General features: G+C 37.2%; 1 protein-coding gene across 1 annotated transcript; it reads right to left on the bottom strand.

Moving 5' to 3' along the window:
- Nucleotides 1-291: 291 nt before the first annotated feature.
- On the bottom strand, nt 292-16,013 carry LOC127448541 (coiled-coil domain-containing protein 80-like). Its single transcript, XM_051711169.1, has 8 exons — nt 15,677-16,013; nt 13,687-15,550; nt 13,426-13,582; nt 8,561-8,697; nt 7,461-7,612; nt 5,634-5,737; nt 3,860-3,943; nt 292-994 (listed from the first exon to the last, which is right to left on the bottom strand). Exons 2-8 carry the CDS (start codon nt 15,355-15,357, stop codon nt 681-683), a joined length of 2,619 nt encoding a protein of 872 aa, XP_051567129.1. The 5' UTR covers nt 15,358-15,550; nt 15,677-16,013; the 3' UTR covers nt 292-680.
- Nucleotides 16,014-16,373: the final 360 nt, after the last annotated feature.

Raw genomic sequence — 16,373 nt, 5'->3', positions numbered from 1 at the left:
ATTACTGACCAGCAGAGGGGGACAAAGCAAAGAAAATAATTGAGCTATCATAACAGTTCATCTGGAAGTTCTTCAGAAAATGTTAGATTGTTTTTAATGCTGTGGCAACACAGTGCCTTCAGAAAATTGAGAAAATAATAATAATAATAATAATAATAATAAAAGAAGCAATTAGGGATCACATAGCACTTAAAAATAAATTCCAGGTGTATTATATATTAGTCTAGCTGAGAATAGATTTTATGTGATGACTTGCAATATTTGGAGCATACTGTGTCCAAAGTGCAAAGGCATGATAATATATCTTTACTGAAATTTAAGCACAACTTTTACATTTATAAATAAGACATACACCATATGGCAACAGTGCTCTTTACAACAAAGAAAAACAAAACCGTGGTTTCATAAAGAAAAGCAGGATGTGACTTTTAAAAACAATCACTTTGTATAGAGAAAACATCCAATAAATAAAAACTTTTTGTTAACGTCTTTTATCTACAAAAGTTTATGTCCATAGATGTGAAAGAGATCTTAGACCTATCGCAGAGGACAGGCATCTTTAAAGAAGGACAGCTGTGTGTGATTATTATAAAACCAGGTAAAAGTTTTGGGAGTTATCTCTTACCATGAAACTGTTTTATGGAAACTGTAAAACCTTTTGCAGGGATCACAGGTTAGCCCTAATAACCCTGATGATAGCCATCCTGGTAACCCTCATGGTAACCGTGGTGGTAACCATAGCCACCGTACTCATCTTCCGGGCAGCGCATGCCTAGAGACTGCTGGATGGCCATTTCCTGTCTGCGGAGCTGCATAGAGTCGATCAGGTCATAGATGATGGCCATGGACCACATGGGGGACGGGTACCAGGACTTGACGTTTCCGTCTTTCCCCACCAACAGCATGGAGAAGTACTCAGGGCTGATCTGGAAATAGTTTCTGATGTCCCTCACTAGAGTTGCAGATATTCCTTCACGCTCCACTGTTGCAGTTCCTGAAGCACATTCATTTACTCATGAATATTCCTGATATTCTCAGGAAACTGCCATTTGTGTGTCCCCATGACTTACTACTGATATAATAAACAGGATGCTGAACTTTCACATTATTTGATAGACTTGACTCTATTTAGCATGTAATGCAAAAGACATTTTAAAATAGAACTTTTTTTTATGTTTGTTCTTCATTGGAATATCAACCAGTTTGGTTTGTTGATATTCCAATTATTCTTTGGAATTCTTATTCTTATATATCGTTTTGGAAATATGTTTTTGCATCACCATTGAGGTTTTTCCATAGTTACTTTTCTCGTCTTGAGAGAGGACATTTTTCTGCGCATGCCGCAAGAGGGGGAAGCAGCACGCATGTCCTGAGATGAAATTAAACTTTGTATACATCTGCTCCTTTTTTTATTTTATTTTTTTTATAATTGAATTATTAATTATATTAAAAATGCATTAGCAGCATCTGCACTGTTTAAATCAACTAGTCTCGCACATCCCTAATGGAAAGTTGTCTGAAGTTTCAACAAAGATGGAAAATATGTAAACACCTGAGGCCTTTTTCATTTCTATCCTGCAAAATATTATTCCAGTAGGAAGTATTTGGTCATTTCTGAGCCCTGCTGGGCTGGAGAGACTGACTCACGCAGGGAGAGGCCTGAATTAAGAAGGCTATTTGCAGCTTTTCACTGACACCTAAAAAACCAACTAATGTCAACACAACAACACACTCATAAGCACATCACATATTTGCTTTAAATTCTGACACACCAACTAAACATCTGGCTGCTCTGCATGTACATTGTCATATTGCAAAAAACAGCATGTTCTGTATACATTCATCTAGAGGTGTTTGCCTAAAAGTGGTGTGTATTTTTTCCATGTTAAATACTTTCTCCTATTGCAGCTTAATATGCAGAGACAACTGCATAAGCCATTCTTAGGCTGATTTCCCCAAACAGTGTAAACACTGTGGTTCTGTGTTTGTTTGAATATCCCAACCAGCCCAACACAGCAACATTGGCTCAACCAATAGATAAAGTCGGCAAAAAGGCCCTGCCCATATTTACTCATTCATTCCTATGAGGAAAACGGGGAGAAATATCCAATTGATTTGGCTATTTTAACAACGAGAAACATGACGAAAAGCTATTATGTAGTTTTCTGCACTTCAAACAAAGCCCAAAAATCTGGAAGTGATTTTCTATAGCCCGCCAGCCGTCAAAAATAGAAGCCAAAAGAAGGAAGTTGTGGCTGCAATCTGTTGAGCCATACAGCAGTTTCTTAGCAGCTCCAGGCCACCTCAAGAAAGACGTTTATGTTTATGATTGTCACATTAACATTTTATCATTTGATTGGTATCTAAAACCTTTTTAACTGCTTTGTTTATCATCAACACTTTTATTTTTAGCTTTTAATATGACTGATGATTAATGAAATGATTGTACACATTAAAATAGCTCAAATTTAAGAAGTGAAACCAGTGATTTAGCTGATACGAGTTCAATGGAAGACCCTTAATTATTTTAAAATGACAATTTATGGCCTCAGCTGACAATGCAAGTAGGCTTATGAGTTTATAAGGCAATTATATTGTACATTTTGTTAGCCCTACAATAAAATTGCGAACAAGACGCAAATAATTGGATTCAATAATGAGAGAGGAAATATAATTTATTAAACATGAAAAATAACATGCGGCAATTTGCAATATAACAATAATTAGACTTGCAACCATAATCAGTTTTGCTAATCATTTCTACTTAATAAGTAGTTTGTTTGGCAATAAAGAAAGTGCTAATGGAGACGAGTATACATTCGTACCTTATGTAGAGAAATATATCCCCAGAAAAAGTTTAATTTATAAAAGCATGAAAACCAATATAAGCAGTGCTCCACTCTTTTCATGTCAATTTTTTTTCAGGTATCTTGTCTTGTTTTCTGGTGTTAACTCATCATAATGCTTCTGTGGGAACCACTTTTGTGATGATATGATGATCGATAAAGTCTTGAATCTGGTCTGGTGTTTCCCAACCACTTCTAAAACCATGCATCAGGCAAATGGCCAACTGCAGCCACAGTGCTCTTTTTTTATGCCTCTATTTTTTCCAGTTGGCGGGCGATAAAAGTTCAGAAGTTTTTTTGGCTTTGTTAAATCAGCTTTTCGTCATGTTTTTCATTGTTAAAATAGCCAATTGTATTGGATATTTCTCCCCATTTTTCTCAAGGGAATGAATGAGCAATTATGGTAACAGGGCCTCGCTTTCCCTGCGCTAAATCACGCCCCCTGTATGACACGTTTACGCCTATATCTATGGCATGAGCTTGGGGTGGGACTATCTGTTTGTTTGACCAATGACAGATAGCGTAAGTCATTGAAAAAAAATTATATATATTCTTGTTGCATTCTAATCTGTCTTGGATACTACTATTCTGATGCTAGTGAAACATTGTAATGCAGCACTTTTCCTTAAGATGAATCGCTTATGATGTATTATTCCTCTTTTGTAAGTCACTTTGGATAAAAGTGTCTGCCAAATTAATAAATGTAAATGTTCAGGAAACCTGTTTGAAAACAGTAGCAATTCTGTTTGGTGACACTAGTGGCACAAAAATTACACACTTCAGCTTTAAGCAATTGTTAACTACAGCCGCTAAATCTGTTTTTTACATTTACTAAGACTGCTATAAGCTGAATTATTAAGCAACAACAACAAAGCAATTTGGTATTTCAAATTGGCTCATAAACCATTGCTACCAGTGTTTGCAACTGCATACCAGTTAATAGGGCTTCCACAAAGTCTACACCACATTTTAAGTCTAGCTTTTTTAGCATGTCTCAGTGGCAGGTGTCTTACCATTGATGGGGTAAAGTTCCAACACTCCACCCATGTCTGCCAGCTCTGTCCCTACTAGCTTCAGAATTGACACATGGCGAAGACCTGCAAATAAACCGATACACTGATAATTTATAGGTTAGAGAGCAACAGACTAAATACATCTAAACATCCTGTGATTTGTAATGTTGACATTTATGCTGTTCTCATTAAAATACAGGTTATAATTATTAGGATATGTAGGGGATAAATTAATAATGATGTTTCTCATCAAGACATTGCAATTTACTGTATGTTTGAAGTTGACAGCCAAATAAAAAAACACTGTGGTAATAGATGTCATCTTAAATGGAGAGGAAAGACAATCATTTGTTATTTATTCATGTCAACCAGTGTTGTACCAAGTACTAAGTAATTAATTACTGTAATTAAATTACTTTTTCATTGAAAAAATTAAAGTGATTACTCTTAATTTTTCAGTAATTTAATTACAGTTACTTCTGATGTAATTGTGTTAAATACTGTTATAGACTATAGAACAATTCTATATAAAACAACAGTGAATTTAAAATCGAAATTTAACGTCTAATGTTAAAATGTTTTCTAATTTAATGCAGCTCCCTTAAATTCTTTGACCAGTTCATGAATAATTTATTTGATTTTATATGATTTATTTGAAAAAATTAAAAGAACAATTTCATGTCTATCCTTATATTTTTCATCTGGTCGAGGTTGATTAGGGTTTTAGAAAGTAATTAGTAATAAGTAATGCAATTACTTTTCAGACAGAGTAATTAGTACAGTAATCTAATTACACTGTAGAAGATGTAATTAGTAGTTAGTAATTAATTACTTATTTAGAGTAACTTACCCAACACTGATGTCAACCTTCATCATTACAATTGTACTAAGGCTTCAGACAGGCAGTAAAAATCTGATTTTTTTGAACATCATTAAAAAAACATCACTACTGGCAAAATTATTGCTATTATTTAAACACAAAGCAGGGATCAAGTGACAGAACATCTGAATGTTATACTACTAGCAATATCAGCACATCTACCCTGACACTACCACCACTGGGAACATCACTTTACGATCTCCATTGACATTCTATGTGGAAAATGCTTCAATACAGCAGTTCCAAGTGTGGTCCCTGGCTGGGGTCACCGCCCTGACCAACGGGTGTTAAACTGCCTAGCAAACCACTACCAATTAAAAGGGCCTTATATCAGTCAAATTCACCAAGTGTGCAAAGCTGTACATTATTAGAATGAGGGAGCCACACAAGAGCTTGCTACAATGATGAATTAATGCTTAGCTTTATGAATTATATGTTTGTCAAGATTTCTGGGACAAGATACAAACTGGCAAATGTTCACTGTTGTTGTGCCAAGCCTATTTTGTGGGAAACATTTCTGATTGCAAGGATCATTGGGAAGACACATTGTTCATGGGAATAATACCAAGTAAAACCCAAATCCTTAAAATAACAGAGATTCCGAGGCCTACAGCAACAATGGCCTGGTTTCAATCTGCCCTGGCTGACAAGAGAAAATCAATGACAGTGCTTTTCATACAGCACACAGGTAATATCTTGGCAAATTTGAGACATGTGAGAGAAACATGCAAAATGCAGCAGGGTAAAAAAGGTAAATCTGTCTTTAAACCCAACTGAGGATTGCATGAGTTCCTGAAGAATAGCTACAGTATACTCTGTACAGCAAATTCTTTAGAACTGCTATTGAAAATCCCTTTCAATGAAATCCAATGGTTTAGTGAATATCAGGCTTACCTAGATTGCATGCCTGGCTGGTCAATGCATAGAGCTGTTGCTGATATGCCCATTCCTCATCGTCTGGTGCAGATATGACAAACAACCTCCGTCTCCAACGAAACCTAGTATCACCCATACCAAAATCATAACCAGACTATAAAGACAAAAATAGATCTGTTTACTTAGAGCTAACAAAGGATTGCAATGAAACTATGTAATATTTGAAAATGTTTTTTTAAATTGATATTTATCTGACTGATTAAATGCAATCATATACTGAACATTTTATACCTTTCTTTTAAGGCAGACAAGTTTAAACAAAAGTATGCATCCAAAAAGGGCAAGGGCTAAAACAGACACAAAAGGGTTAAAAGTGTTATCTGCTGTTCTGGGTTTTGTTTTTGGATATCTTGTGTGAACAATTTCGTCTCATGAGGGCTCTGACACCTATTTTTCACCAAAAGAGTGCCAGAGCCTTGGCCCAATCTGTTCTTGTGGGATTACACCAAAGAAAAGGTGGTTTTGAGCTGGAAAGCTGGCTGCAACCTAGTCTCGTAGAATGAACGTTACTACAACTACACTTTTGCAAACTGACTTTTATGTGCAGCGTTCTACGTTTCGCCACAGTTTCATGGTGAAATTAACACTAACAGTGCTAGCGCTACATCAACTGTGCGTTTTATTCACTTTCACACAAATCCTGACTACAACGACTGATTATGACTTTTTAAACATTTATTTTGCACAGTTTTACTCACACATTGCTATGCTATCAAAACACTTTTACTCTAATGCATCATTTAAAAAATGACACATTTTAATGCTTGTATTACAGACTCACCTACATTTACACACATATTCCAATGTGATTAGCTTCCACGGTAGCTCACCTGATAGAGTGTTGTACTTTAAACTTGGAAGACTGTGGTTCGAGCCCAGCCAAGCAAACAAGCTGACATGTGAATCAAAAGTGTTATAGAAACAACACGAAATGTCGTGGTTGCATCAGAAAATGTGCTTTTCATGACGCATTTGCTTTAAGGACACTATCGGTTACACTTTTTTTTCCCCTTTCATTTACTTTTAGGATAATATCGGTTAGGTTTAGATGTTGGTTAAGGGTAAGTATGTCTGTTTTGTTCACCTCTCATTTGCTTTTAGAACATGTTTGGTTAGGTTTAGGATAAAGTTTTAGGTTAGGGAGGTAGGTTTTTACTAATTAAAACCTCCATCTAATATTCACATTAAAAATATAATCTGATTACGACGGTATTCACTCGCTTTTGGCGCCCCCCTCTGGACAATTCACTGGGAGACAGCAGTGAAACGTGTTATGAAGCAAGTAATTTCTTTTTGCAAAAATGTTGCCACAGTCATGTAATGTTCAAGAGAGCATGCTGAAAAATAGATTGTGCACTGAATGATTGACTGGCTAGACTGACACAATTAAAACTCAATTGCTCCCATTAGAATCAACAAAACTGTATACACCTGAAATGCATATGCAGCCAGTTGACAAACACACTGTTCCTTTTTTAATGCTACTGCAGCCACTTTATTTTCCCTGTCCATCTGAGATTAAAAGATTTTGTTTACAAATATTATGTGTGTATTGGTTGTTATTTAATATTTACATAACCTCTGGCCATTACATCAAAGCCAGTTTGTGATGGCAAAAAGACGTTAAAATAATTTTTTTTAGATGGTAACTTTTTTCAAAGGAGTAAGACATGTAAACAAGGACTGTGATGAGCATGTTTGTTTGTGGGTAGCTTAAAGTCTGTATAAACATATGTGTTCTGGCATGGGAACCAGCACCATTTCAATGAAAATATTCTGATATACCTGGAAAGGAAGTTCTCTAATGATCTTGGCTTGTCTTCTTTCTTACAAGTCACTCCATCACGTTTCTGTTGTTCCATTTCTCTGATGCGTGAGAAAAACGTGTCGACATAGTCAAACACAGCTTTCATTGCAATTGGCACTTCATAGTATTGCTGGAAATAATAATAAAAAAAAGTTATAAAACTTAGGAAAACCTACAAGCCTCATAGAGAAGGTTAAACTGAATGCCTTCACTTGTAAAGGGATACTCTAAATGCGTTTTGAGCAGTCAGGAATGCTGAACCTAAAATTAAGTGTGCAAATCGACAGAGCTGTGAAGAATTCTTGGCATTTTTTCTGCAAACCACAACAAATATGCCGGTCAAGCAAGAATGCACTTCAAAACAACAGTCCAATACAGTGTAAATGTAATACCTGAATTCAGTTTAAATGCTACATGCTCAGTATCAATAATGCAGTATTTGAGGGTGTCTGACCAGCTACAGCTCTGAGGATTTTCAATAGATTTTACTCTCTGTCCCTATCCACCACCTGACTGCACAGTGCTGTCTTTGTTTATTCCAGCGGTCTGCAAACAGGATTGGTTTTATGCTGGCACACCTCACATGCCACTAAAAAGTACAGTGGAAAAAAGCTTTAAAGCTGTAAAAATGTAATGTATGATCTGTTAAACAAGGAACATGGTTTCTTGATATCAGGGGTGTAGCAACCGTTATAAAGTGGGTATTGGTGGGGGTGCATGACTGGTGATTTCACCAAGTAGGATGTCAAAACAACCATACACCAATATCAGATATAGTCCAAACTTTATCACTTTAACAATCCCTAAAATCAGAGGGAATACAAAGTGTGGATAAGAATGCTGATTCAGGCACATGTCGTACTTGGCAAAATCACGGTTATCTCCATACGCATTAATTTTTAAAAACCAGTCCCTTAACTATAACCCCCCCCCCCCCCCCCCCAATACCCACACATACATACACATACACACACACATCTGATACAGTCTAAAACATTATGAAAGATGGAATAAGGCAATCCTTGCCATGCACATCCCAGACAACAATCATATTAGTGTTTCAAATGTGAATTTTTACCTTTCTTTTCATGTCCAGATCTGTAAGAACCATAAAGAAATCATTATAGGTCATTCCAAAGTCTTTCCTCAGTTCTGTGATGAGATACTGGTTCTCCAAATCCTCCTGTTTCAGACCTTTCATGGGTTTGTCATTCTCTGCAAAGACAACACATATTCCCACAGTCTGATCAACCAACCAGAGAGATAAATGCAGAAGATTACAGCATGGCACTACAGTCTACTAGCTTTGTTTGGACTGCACTTCAAAGACACATGCGTGTCTCTCATAGCATACAAATATCAACCAGTAGAATTCAGGACACTGAGGCCCAATTCTGTCTTGCTGTTTGTTTAGATGGAAAATCACTAGACATGCAGTCTTTTAATGAAGTGCTATGGTGCCTTGTGTTTTTATTCCGGAAGCATGGCTTCCTCTACACTTACCGAGACAGATAAAAACAGAACAACTCATGTGAAAGACCCGCTTTGGTGAAAGACCCTCTTTGCTCTGTGGAAACTCTGCGGGTGCGTGAGACAGCACGGGATGACGAGACCGACACAAAGTTTTTGTTTTCCCTTCCGCAAAATTTTACGAATTTCTCACTCTGATTTCCAGTGGACATTCTGTGTAATAAAAGAGAATGTTTAACCCTCATGTTCTGTTGAGATTGACTTAGGCTCCCAGAGATCGCTGTATGCATAAAAGTAATAGTAGTAATTTTAAAATTAACCTTTATTTTACTTTTAAATTAATTACATTTATAATAACTACAATAACCATGATTTTATGTTCTTCTGACTTAATCCAAACCCAGTAGGTTTACATTACTGTAGATTTAACCATCTCTTGTTTCACAAAATACGCATTTCATAAATGTGACACAGTAATACAAATAAAAATAAACAACTGTCAAAGAGTTTGCATACCTATCAGAGAATGTTAGCCTATGAAAATTAATTGCATTTATTCATCTTTTATATAGGATCTCTGAGACCTCAAAAGTAATGTAACATATTTCATGAAAGGCAGTTGAAGTCTTTTATGACATCTAAGTCTTTTTGTTAACATCTTGTTCATAATCAGTACTCATAAGAGAAAGAAAAGTAATGAAGTATCAATTAGATATTATTTTTCGAGGCATTAAATGGCCTTGATGTCTCTCAGACCCCAAACAGAACGGGAGGATTAAAGGACTCCACTTTCAGCATTGGAGGCCCTTTTGAACTACAATTCACTGACATTTTAAATAGATAAAAGCTGCGGCTAAACACCATTTCATCCTCTAAATACCATATGTGGTATTCTCCAAATATGCTCTTTACTAATCTGTCAAGGCAAAACTGAATGAGGAGTCTGTTCTGCCTTTAGGCTCACACACCCCTACTTACTCACCCTCATATAAACTACAACTAGGAACTTATATATAAAATATATCAACAAATAGATAAAAATCCCCTTTCTGCTGAGTAACATCATAGGCATTATAAATGGAAAATGAGAGATTAGGTTTTGCCTCAGCAGTGCTCCTAATTATATATGGGCTACTGTGCTTACCATAGCCACAGCATAGAACCTTTAATTGTGGTTTAGAATCCACTGATCATACAGTCACGTTTCCTTTTCCAGTACCTCTGATGCCTACTGGTGCACTGAAACCAGTCAGACTGAGCTGGCAACGTGAAAATGCTCCAAACATGCCCAAAATATGATAAATGCCTTGACAGAGAGAGAACTCTGTCTTCACTTTGTTGCCTTTAAGAGAAAGATGTGCTCGTGGCAGTGAAATCATCCAAGCACCTGTTTTAATTCTATTTTTCCACCGTGAATCAGTGAAAGGGACCCCTCACTCACAAATAAGCAATGTAGACCAGACTGATGAGTGTGTGGAGCAAAAGTGTAAGCAGTGACTCAGAAGCAGTCCGAATGAATAGGTCATCTTTAAACTCATTCATTGCATTTGGTCTTAATGTCTGTATAATTGTACATTCTAATTGACAAGTGGTAGCGACGTAGCAATAATAATGAAAACATCTAGTAAATAAAGAATGTTCACTCCCTCAGGCATGCTGAGATAATTCAGAGCAGATCTGTGACCTCAAGAGTTGTACCTGAAATTTATATTTGAATACTTGGGGGTATAGTCTGTCTGTTTCTATTTTCACACTGCAAAAAAAAAAAAAATTCTTAATCATTATTTCTGTCTTGTTTTCAAATATAAGAACCTAAACAACCCTAAAACAAGATAAATGTACTTGAGAAGCAAAATTATGTAATATGACTTGTTTTTAGAGAACATATCTTGAATTAAGTAAATTGTTCCTACCCCACTGTCAAACTGTTTTTTTTTTCCTTTCCTAGTATGCTTAAAACAAGAACAAATAAAATAGCCAATAGGGTAAGAAGAACTGAATACAAGATATACATATGTACACTCTAAAAAAAGGTATTATCTTACACATTTTTGCAAATGTATCATTTTAACATGTTTAGATATTTTTACTGTAAAACAAGTAAAAAGTATGGAATACGAAACAGACAAGCTATACCCCATAGTATTAAATATAACTCTTCATGTCACAAATCTGCTCTGAATGATCACAGCATGCCTGAGGGAGTGAACCTTATTTATTCCAATTATATAAGTCTTTAGTATCTTAAAGGTCTCTACTCGAGGACTCACAAACCCATTTTTGAATTCATGCCATAGGCTTCCCTCCTTTTGTCCTCATTCAGGAGCAGTGCATCAAAAAAGTACATGGAAGTGCTTGTCAGAAAAAAGCAATGTATGCTTTTAACTACACACCCTACAAAACTGGCCAGTCTGTCAAGAATTGACTGCTTTTGTTGAGCTAAAAATATCCAGTCAGAATATTAGCTACAAAGGAAACAGACATTTTTCCATGTCTTGGATAATGAACTAGAGAGAATAACGTGCTGCGACAGACTCCGCTCTCTGCTCACACTCTTCCATTTAATTCATCTAGCAGATTTCCCTGACCCTTAAACAAGTACTCCATTCTCAAACTGAACTCCAATTCCTTTGCTGTGAGGTTCTATGTCATGTGAGGTCATAGTCTGGAAAAGTTTTACCCCAACTCACAAGTGAGTGCCAACTGTCAGATAAAAGGCACCTTTAGCTTGCCATATCATTAAATTCTCTCCTAGCTTACAAACTAGGAAAGCTCTCAAAGAACAGGAAACAGTTGTTCTATTTGTAAATGTTGCAGGATTTTAGGACTGGTGGCCAGAGTTCAGTTTGGCTCAGTGGGAACTAGGAATGGATGGAATGTTTTGACGAGAATGTTTAAATGTCCATATGTCAACACATGACATGGATTCTCATCAGTGACTGTTTGGGATTAAGGAAAGCAGAACAGAAGATATATAATAGCCGCAAGCTGCAATTATTAGGGTCCAAGCATGTGACAAGAAGATGACCAAAATAATCAAATTTGAAAGATGAAATCATGTGTATACTGTGGAAACAGTTGTTTTGATGTAATATTTTAACCGTTTGATCACAGTTACATAATTAGGATTTAAGTTATAGTGCTGCCTATCATCTGAAATTTATGAAATTGGCATGAGATCTCAGAATGTGCTGTTAAGTTTGAATATTATTCTTTTACTAAATTTTTATCAGCAGGATCTCAAGATGATACATACCAAGTTTTGTGAGAATCCTACAAACAGCCTAGGGCAAGTCAAAAATCTTTTTTTTTAAAATTAGTAGAAAGTTTTTCATGTGGAAATGGAAATCCACATGACCATTTAATTTGTGGGCACTGAAGGATTCATTTTTATTCTATCCTGTATGGTTCCTGAGTTATTAGCAGAAACGTGAAGTAGCTTATTATAGTGCCACCTTGTGGCCAATTCCTCACAAAATTTGGTATACCACCTAATTTTGGCAAACTTTTAAAGGATGCCAAATTTCATAATGATTGGCCGTTCATAATGCAATTTATTAGCTGCAGAAACTTGATTGGCTGCTGGCAGCCATTTCTGTTGATTTATCAAATCAATATTTTAAGGATATGCCAGCACTTGAACCAAAGAAGTTGAATATCAAATTCTAACTTCCTTGATGAAATGGTTGCAGATTTATGATGTATTTTATTTTAGCTGTAGCACTCCCTATATGCAGAATTTTATAAAATTCAAAATGCCTTTGTGTACAAGTTTACCAAGTTTTCGTTAAGTTTGGACTTTGCGTTCAGAAGATACACAGGTAGGTGGGTTTGTGAAAATGGGGCATGCCTAAACATTTATTGGCTTATAATTTGGCTTACTGGTTTATAAATTTGATTGGCTTATAAATATAAACTCCAAAGTGGTTTATTTGAACAACGTTTTTTCAGGATTGTCTGAAGATGTATACGAAATTTTGTGCGAATCGGACAAAGTGTCTAGTAGAAGTTAGGAAATTTAGGTTTTTGTGATTAACGTCAATGTGATTATTATAGTGGCACCTAGTGTCGCATATGTGTATGCATATGCCTGAGAAGGGGTTGGAATTTGGGACCATCTGGCCAAGTTTAAAGTTTTAGGTCTCTATAATTTACCGTTTCTGATGTCTAGACACTTTTAGGGCAGAAAAAGAAGAAGAAAAAGAGCCTGGACCTCTAATAACGGGAAAAAGTAAACAGGAGGCTTATCCAGTGTTACACTTTCTCCAGTTTTCTTAGACTTATTTTAACTTAAACATAAACTTAACTTAAAACATTTTTTGTGGATGAAATACAAGCTTTAGAGTTTAGATCATATAATATCATGCTGGATAGTTATGTATGTACTTTTCAAGGTAACTCCATTCATTCCAAATTAAGTTTTCCTGTTTCTTCCCCTCTCTTTTACTGTCCAACAAGAAGACAGTGGCTTACCAAGTTGGTAATGATCTATCTTCATGGTGCTGTTTGTCAGGGTGCCGAAGATGGTGATAATGGAAATCTTCCTGATGGCCATCTCGCACACATGTTCCAGGTATTCATCCCTCTGCTGAACATACATGTTGTTTTCCTCCGTTGGAACAGTAATCAACTACAGTAAAGGGTTTGAAACAGAATAACAGTAAATAAGAATATAATAAAGATTTACACATGTATGAATAAGACTAGGATCAGTGTATCCTTTTTGATGCTCACAATTAGTCTCCTTCTGCTTTCAAAATAGTCCAAAAAGGTTGCCAGAGTTCTTTTGGGTGGTGACGGTAATGGTCTCTTTGTTGGTTTCGGATACTCTTCTTTCTCAGGGGTCTTTAAAATTTTCTTACCATTTTTCTTTCCCCCTTTTCCATCCTTTCCCCTCCTCTCTGCCTTGTCCTTCTTTGACAACTTGTCGGTCTTGTCCTTTTTCTTCTTTTTATCAGTCTTGTCCTGCCTGCCCTTACCTTTCTTGGTGGGGACAATCTCTTCCTTCTTTTCAGGATAACCATCGGTGGGTTCTCCTACATCGTATTTATCCTCATAAGCATTACTAATTCCCTTATTGCCATTCTTTTTCTTGGATGGCTTAACTTTAGAAGGCTTGTGTTGTGTAGGTATGACATTGGTGTGTTTGCGACCATATTCCTTTTTGTCTGTACGGTTATCGCCATATTTTCCTGTGTCTGCCTTGCTATAATAAACAGGAATAGTGGTGGGTGAGGTGGTGCTTTTGGTCTTGTATCTGTCCTTATGGTTGTAATAGTAGGGCTCATTAGTGGTCTTGTGAACTCTCGTGGTGCTCTGAGTGGTGGTGGTGGCCCGTGTAGTGGTTGTGGCAGACCGTTTTGTTGTTGTTGTTGTGGTGGAGTGGGTTGTAGTTGTGGGCCTTGTGGTGGTGGTAGTTGCTTTGGTAGTTGTGGTGGTGGTAGTGGTTGTTGGTCTCGTTAGAGTTGGTGTAGTTGTAGTTGTCGCCTGAGGTGGTCTCCGGATGGGTTTCCTCACCTCTTTTCTCTCTGGTCTCCTATCCATTGGTGAATCAACCTGGGGGCCGATGCTGAGGACCCCCTCAACCACCTGACCCTCCACCCCAGCCCCTTTACACTTCTGCACAAAGCCTTTTTGCCGTACTTTCTCCATTTTGCGCATGGGCGACTGGTCGATAACTTCGTACATGGCCTCCAGTCTGACAGGATATGGGTAGCGCTCCTCCACCTGTAGGGTCTTTTTAAGAAGGACCATTCCAAACTTCCCTTTCTCTAATTTAAGGAAGTTCATGAGCCTGGGAATGAGGGCTGTATCTAAAGGCTCTTCCATCACTTTACCTTCATTAGTAATGCGTCGGATTTTGCCACCCATCTCCCCTTCCTGGTGAAATATCACAATCTGATGCATGTGGCGCTCTGCCATCTCACAGTAAACCTCCGGTTTGAGAAGGCTCATCATCAATCTGTAGTAGCCTTCAGAGTCATGAGGTGCTGAAATGACCAGCAGGCGGTTCTTCCCAGCAAATGAGGCCAATAAACTTGGAGAACCAGTGTTGCTTGGCATACGGAATACTCTGGCCCTGGCTCCAGGTGTTCCATCATCATGCTGAATTGGATTCCTAGACCCACCCTGCGCTGGTCTTCTTTGTGCCAAGACCTTTCTGGAGTGTCCGTTCCTGGTAACGTTTATGCCCTCATCTCCCAGTATTTGTTCGGGTCGGTCACTGATCCATGAACCTGCTCCTGTTCTAATGATCTGACTCTGTCTTGAATTGTTGAGTCTTGCTCCTCTTATGGACGTCAGCCTGAGTTTGGCTTGTTTATCGGTCGGGCTGCTCTCTGACACGTATACCGACCATGTCAACAGACACAAAACTGTGAAAACAAGCATGTCCGTTCCCCTCATGTTTGAAGTCTTTAGTGAAACTTACGCCAGTAGATCAAATCCAGTAAAGTGTAATGCGATTAAGATGCGAAGTTAAGATTTAACTTACTTAAAAAAAAATAAAAAAAAATAAATAAATAACAGTTTAGAATTTTTATGCTCACCGCAAAAAAGTGCAAAAGTTTGGTAGAACAATCAGCATCATCCTTGGAGGCTTAACAAACAAAAGAAAAACGCTTCAGAAAAGGTCTCAGTCAGTTTATAAATATTTGTACAAATCAGATTTGGTTATGAAAGTCAAATTAGATTCCCACAAAATATAAACACTCAGCACAATTACCTGTAAATGCATTTAGGGAAATTTTTAAAAAAAATTCAGTGCTCGCGCTTCCACATTCCATGACAGTGAAGCATTTACTTCTGCCCAGTGCGAGAGTATCTCATCGTTCCTATATTGAAATGCATATAATCCGTTAAAGAACAGACAACAATTGCCTTTAAGTAAAGCTGGTTCTCAGTCTTTCAGAAACTGAGTCTCGAGAAGTTTGACAAGCGCAACATTGGCTGAAACAACGCACGTCGCAACAATGAGAAAAAGACAAAATACTTCCTAAAGTACGGAAAACTCCTCTATGCGCGGCTCCTTATCACTAGAAGCGTTCCCAGTCATGTCAGTTAGCAACAGCAGCCTCCGTATCCTCTGACGAGCCACATAGGACCAGCCCATGCAGCTGCGGGTTGCCAGTGCGCAAAAATATACTCTTATCTTGAAAAGGTTTCTTTTCGACATTCTTATGTTTCCAGAGTAGGCTTAATATGTGTACATAGATGCATTTACCCAGAAGGTCCCATGATTAATAAAACATTTGAGGACTTTGCGGTTAAAGGCTGAATTATTTTGCTAGCTCTTGCCAAGATTGCCTTTAAGTGCTGAACTGAAGATGTTGCCAAATCATTCTTCGTTTTCAAGTTCGTTTTTTTTTTATTTTTTATGAATGGATGGATCGTAAAGACTTTCAGCGACTGGCAACCCAGAG

This window comes from Myxocyprinus asiaticus, chromosome 11 (genome assembly GCF_019703515.2).
Source record: "Myxocyprinus asiaticus isolate MX2 ecotype Aquarium Trade chromosome 11, UBuf_Myxa_2, whole genome shotgun sequence".
NCBI lineage: Eukaryota > Metazoa > Chordata > Actinopteri > Cypriniformes > Catostomidae > Myxocyprinus > Myxocyprinus asiaticus.
Note: the sequence above shows the minus strand (reverse complement) of the source record. Positions and strands in the feature narration are given on the sequence as shown.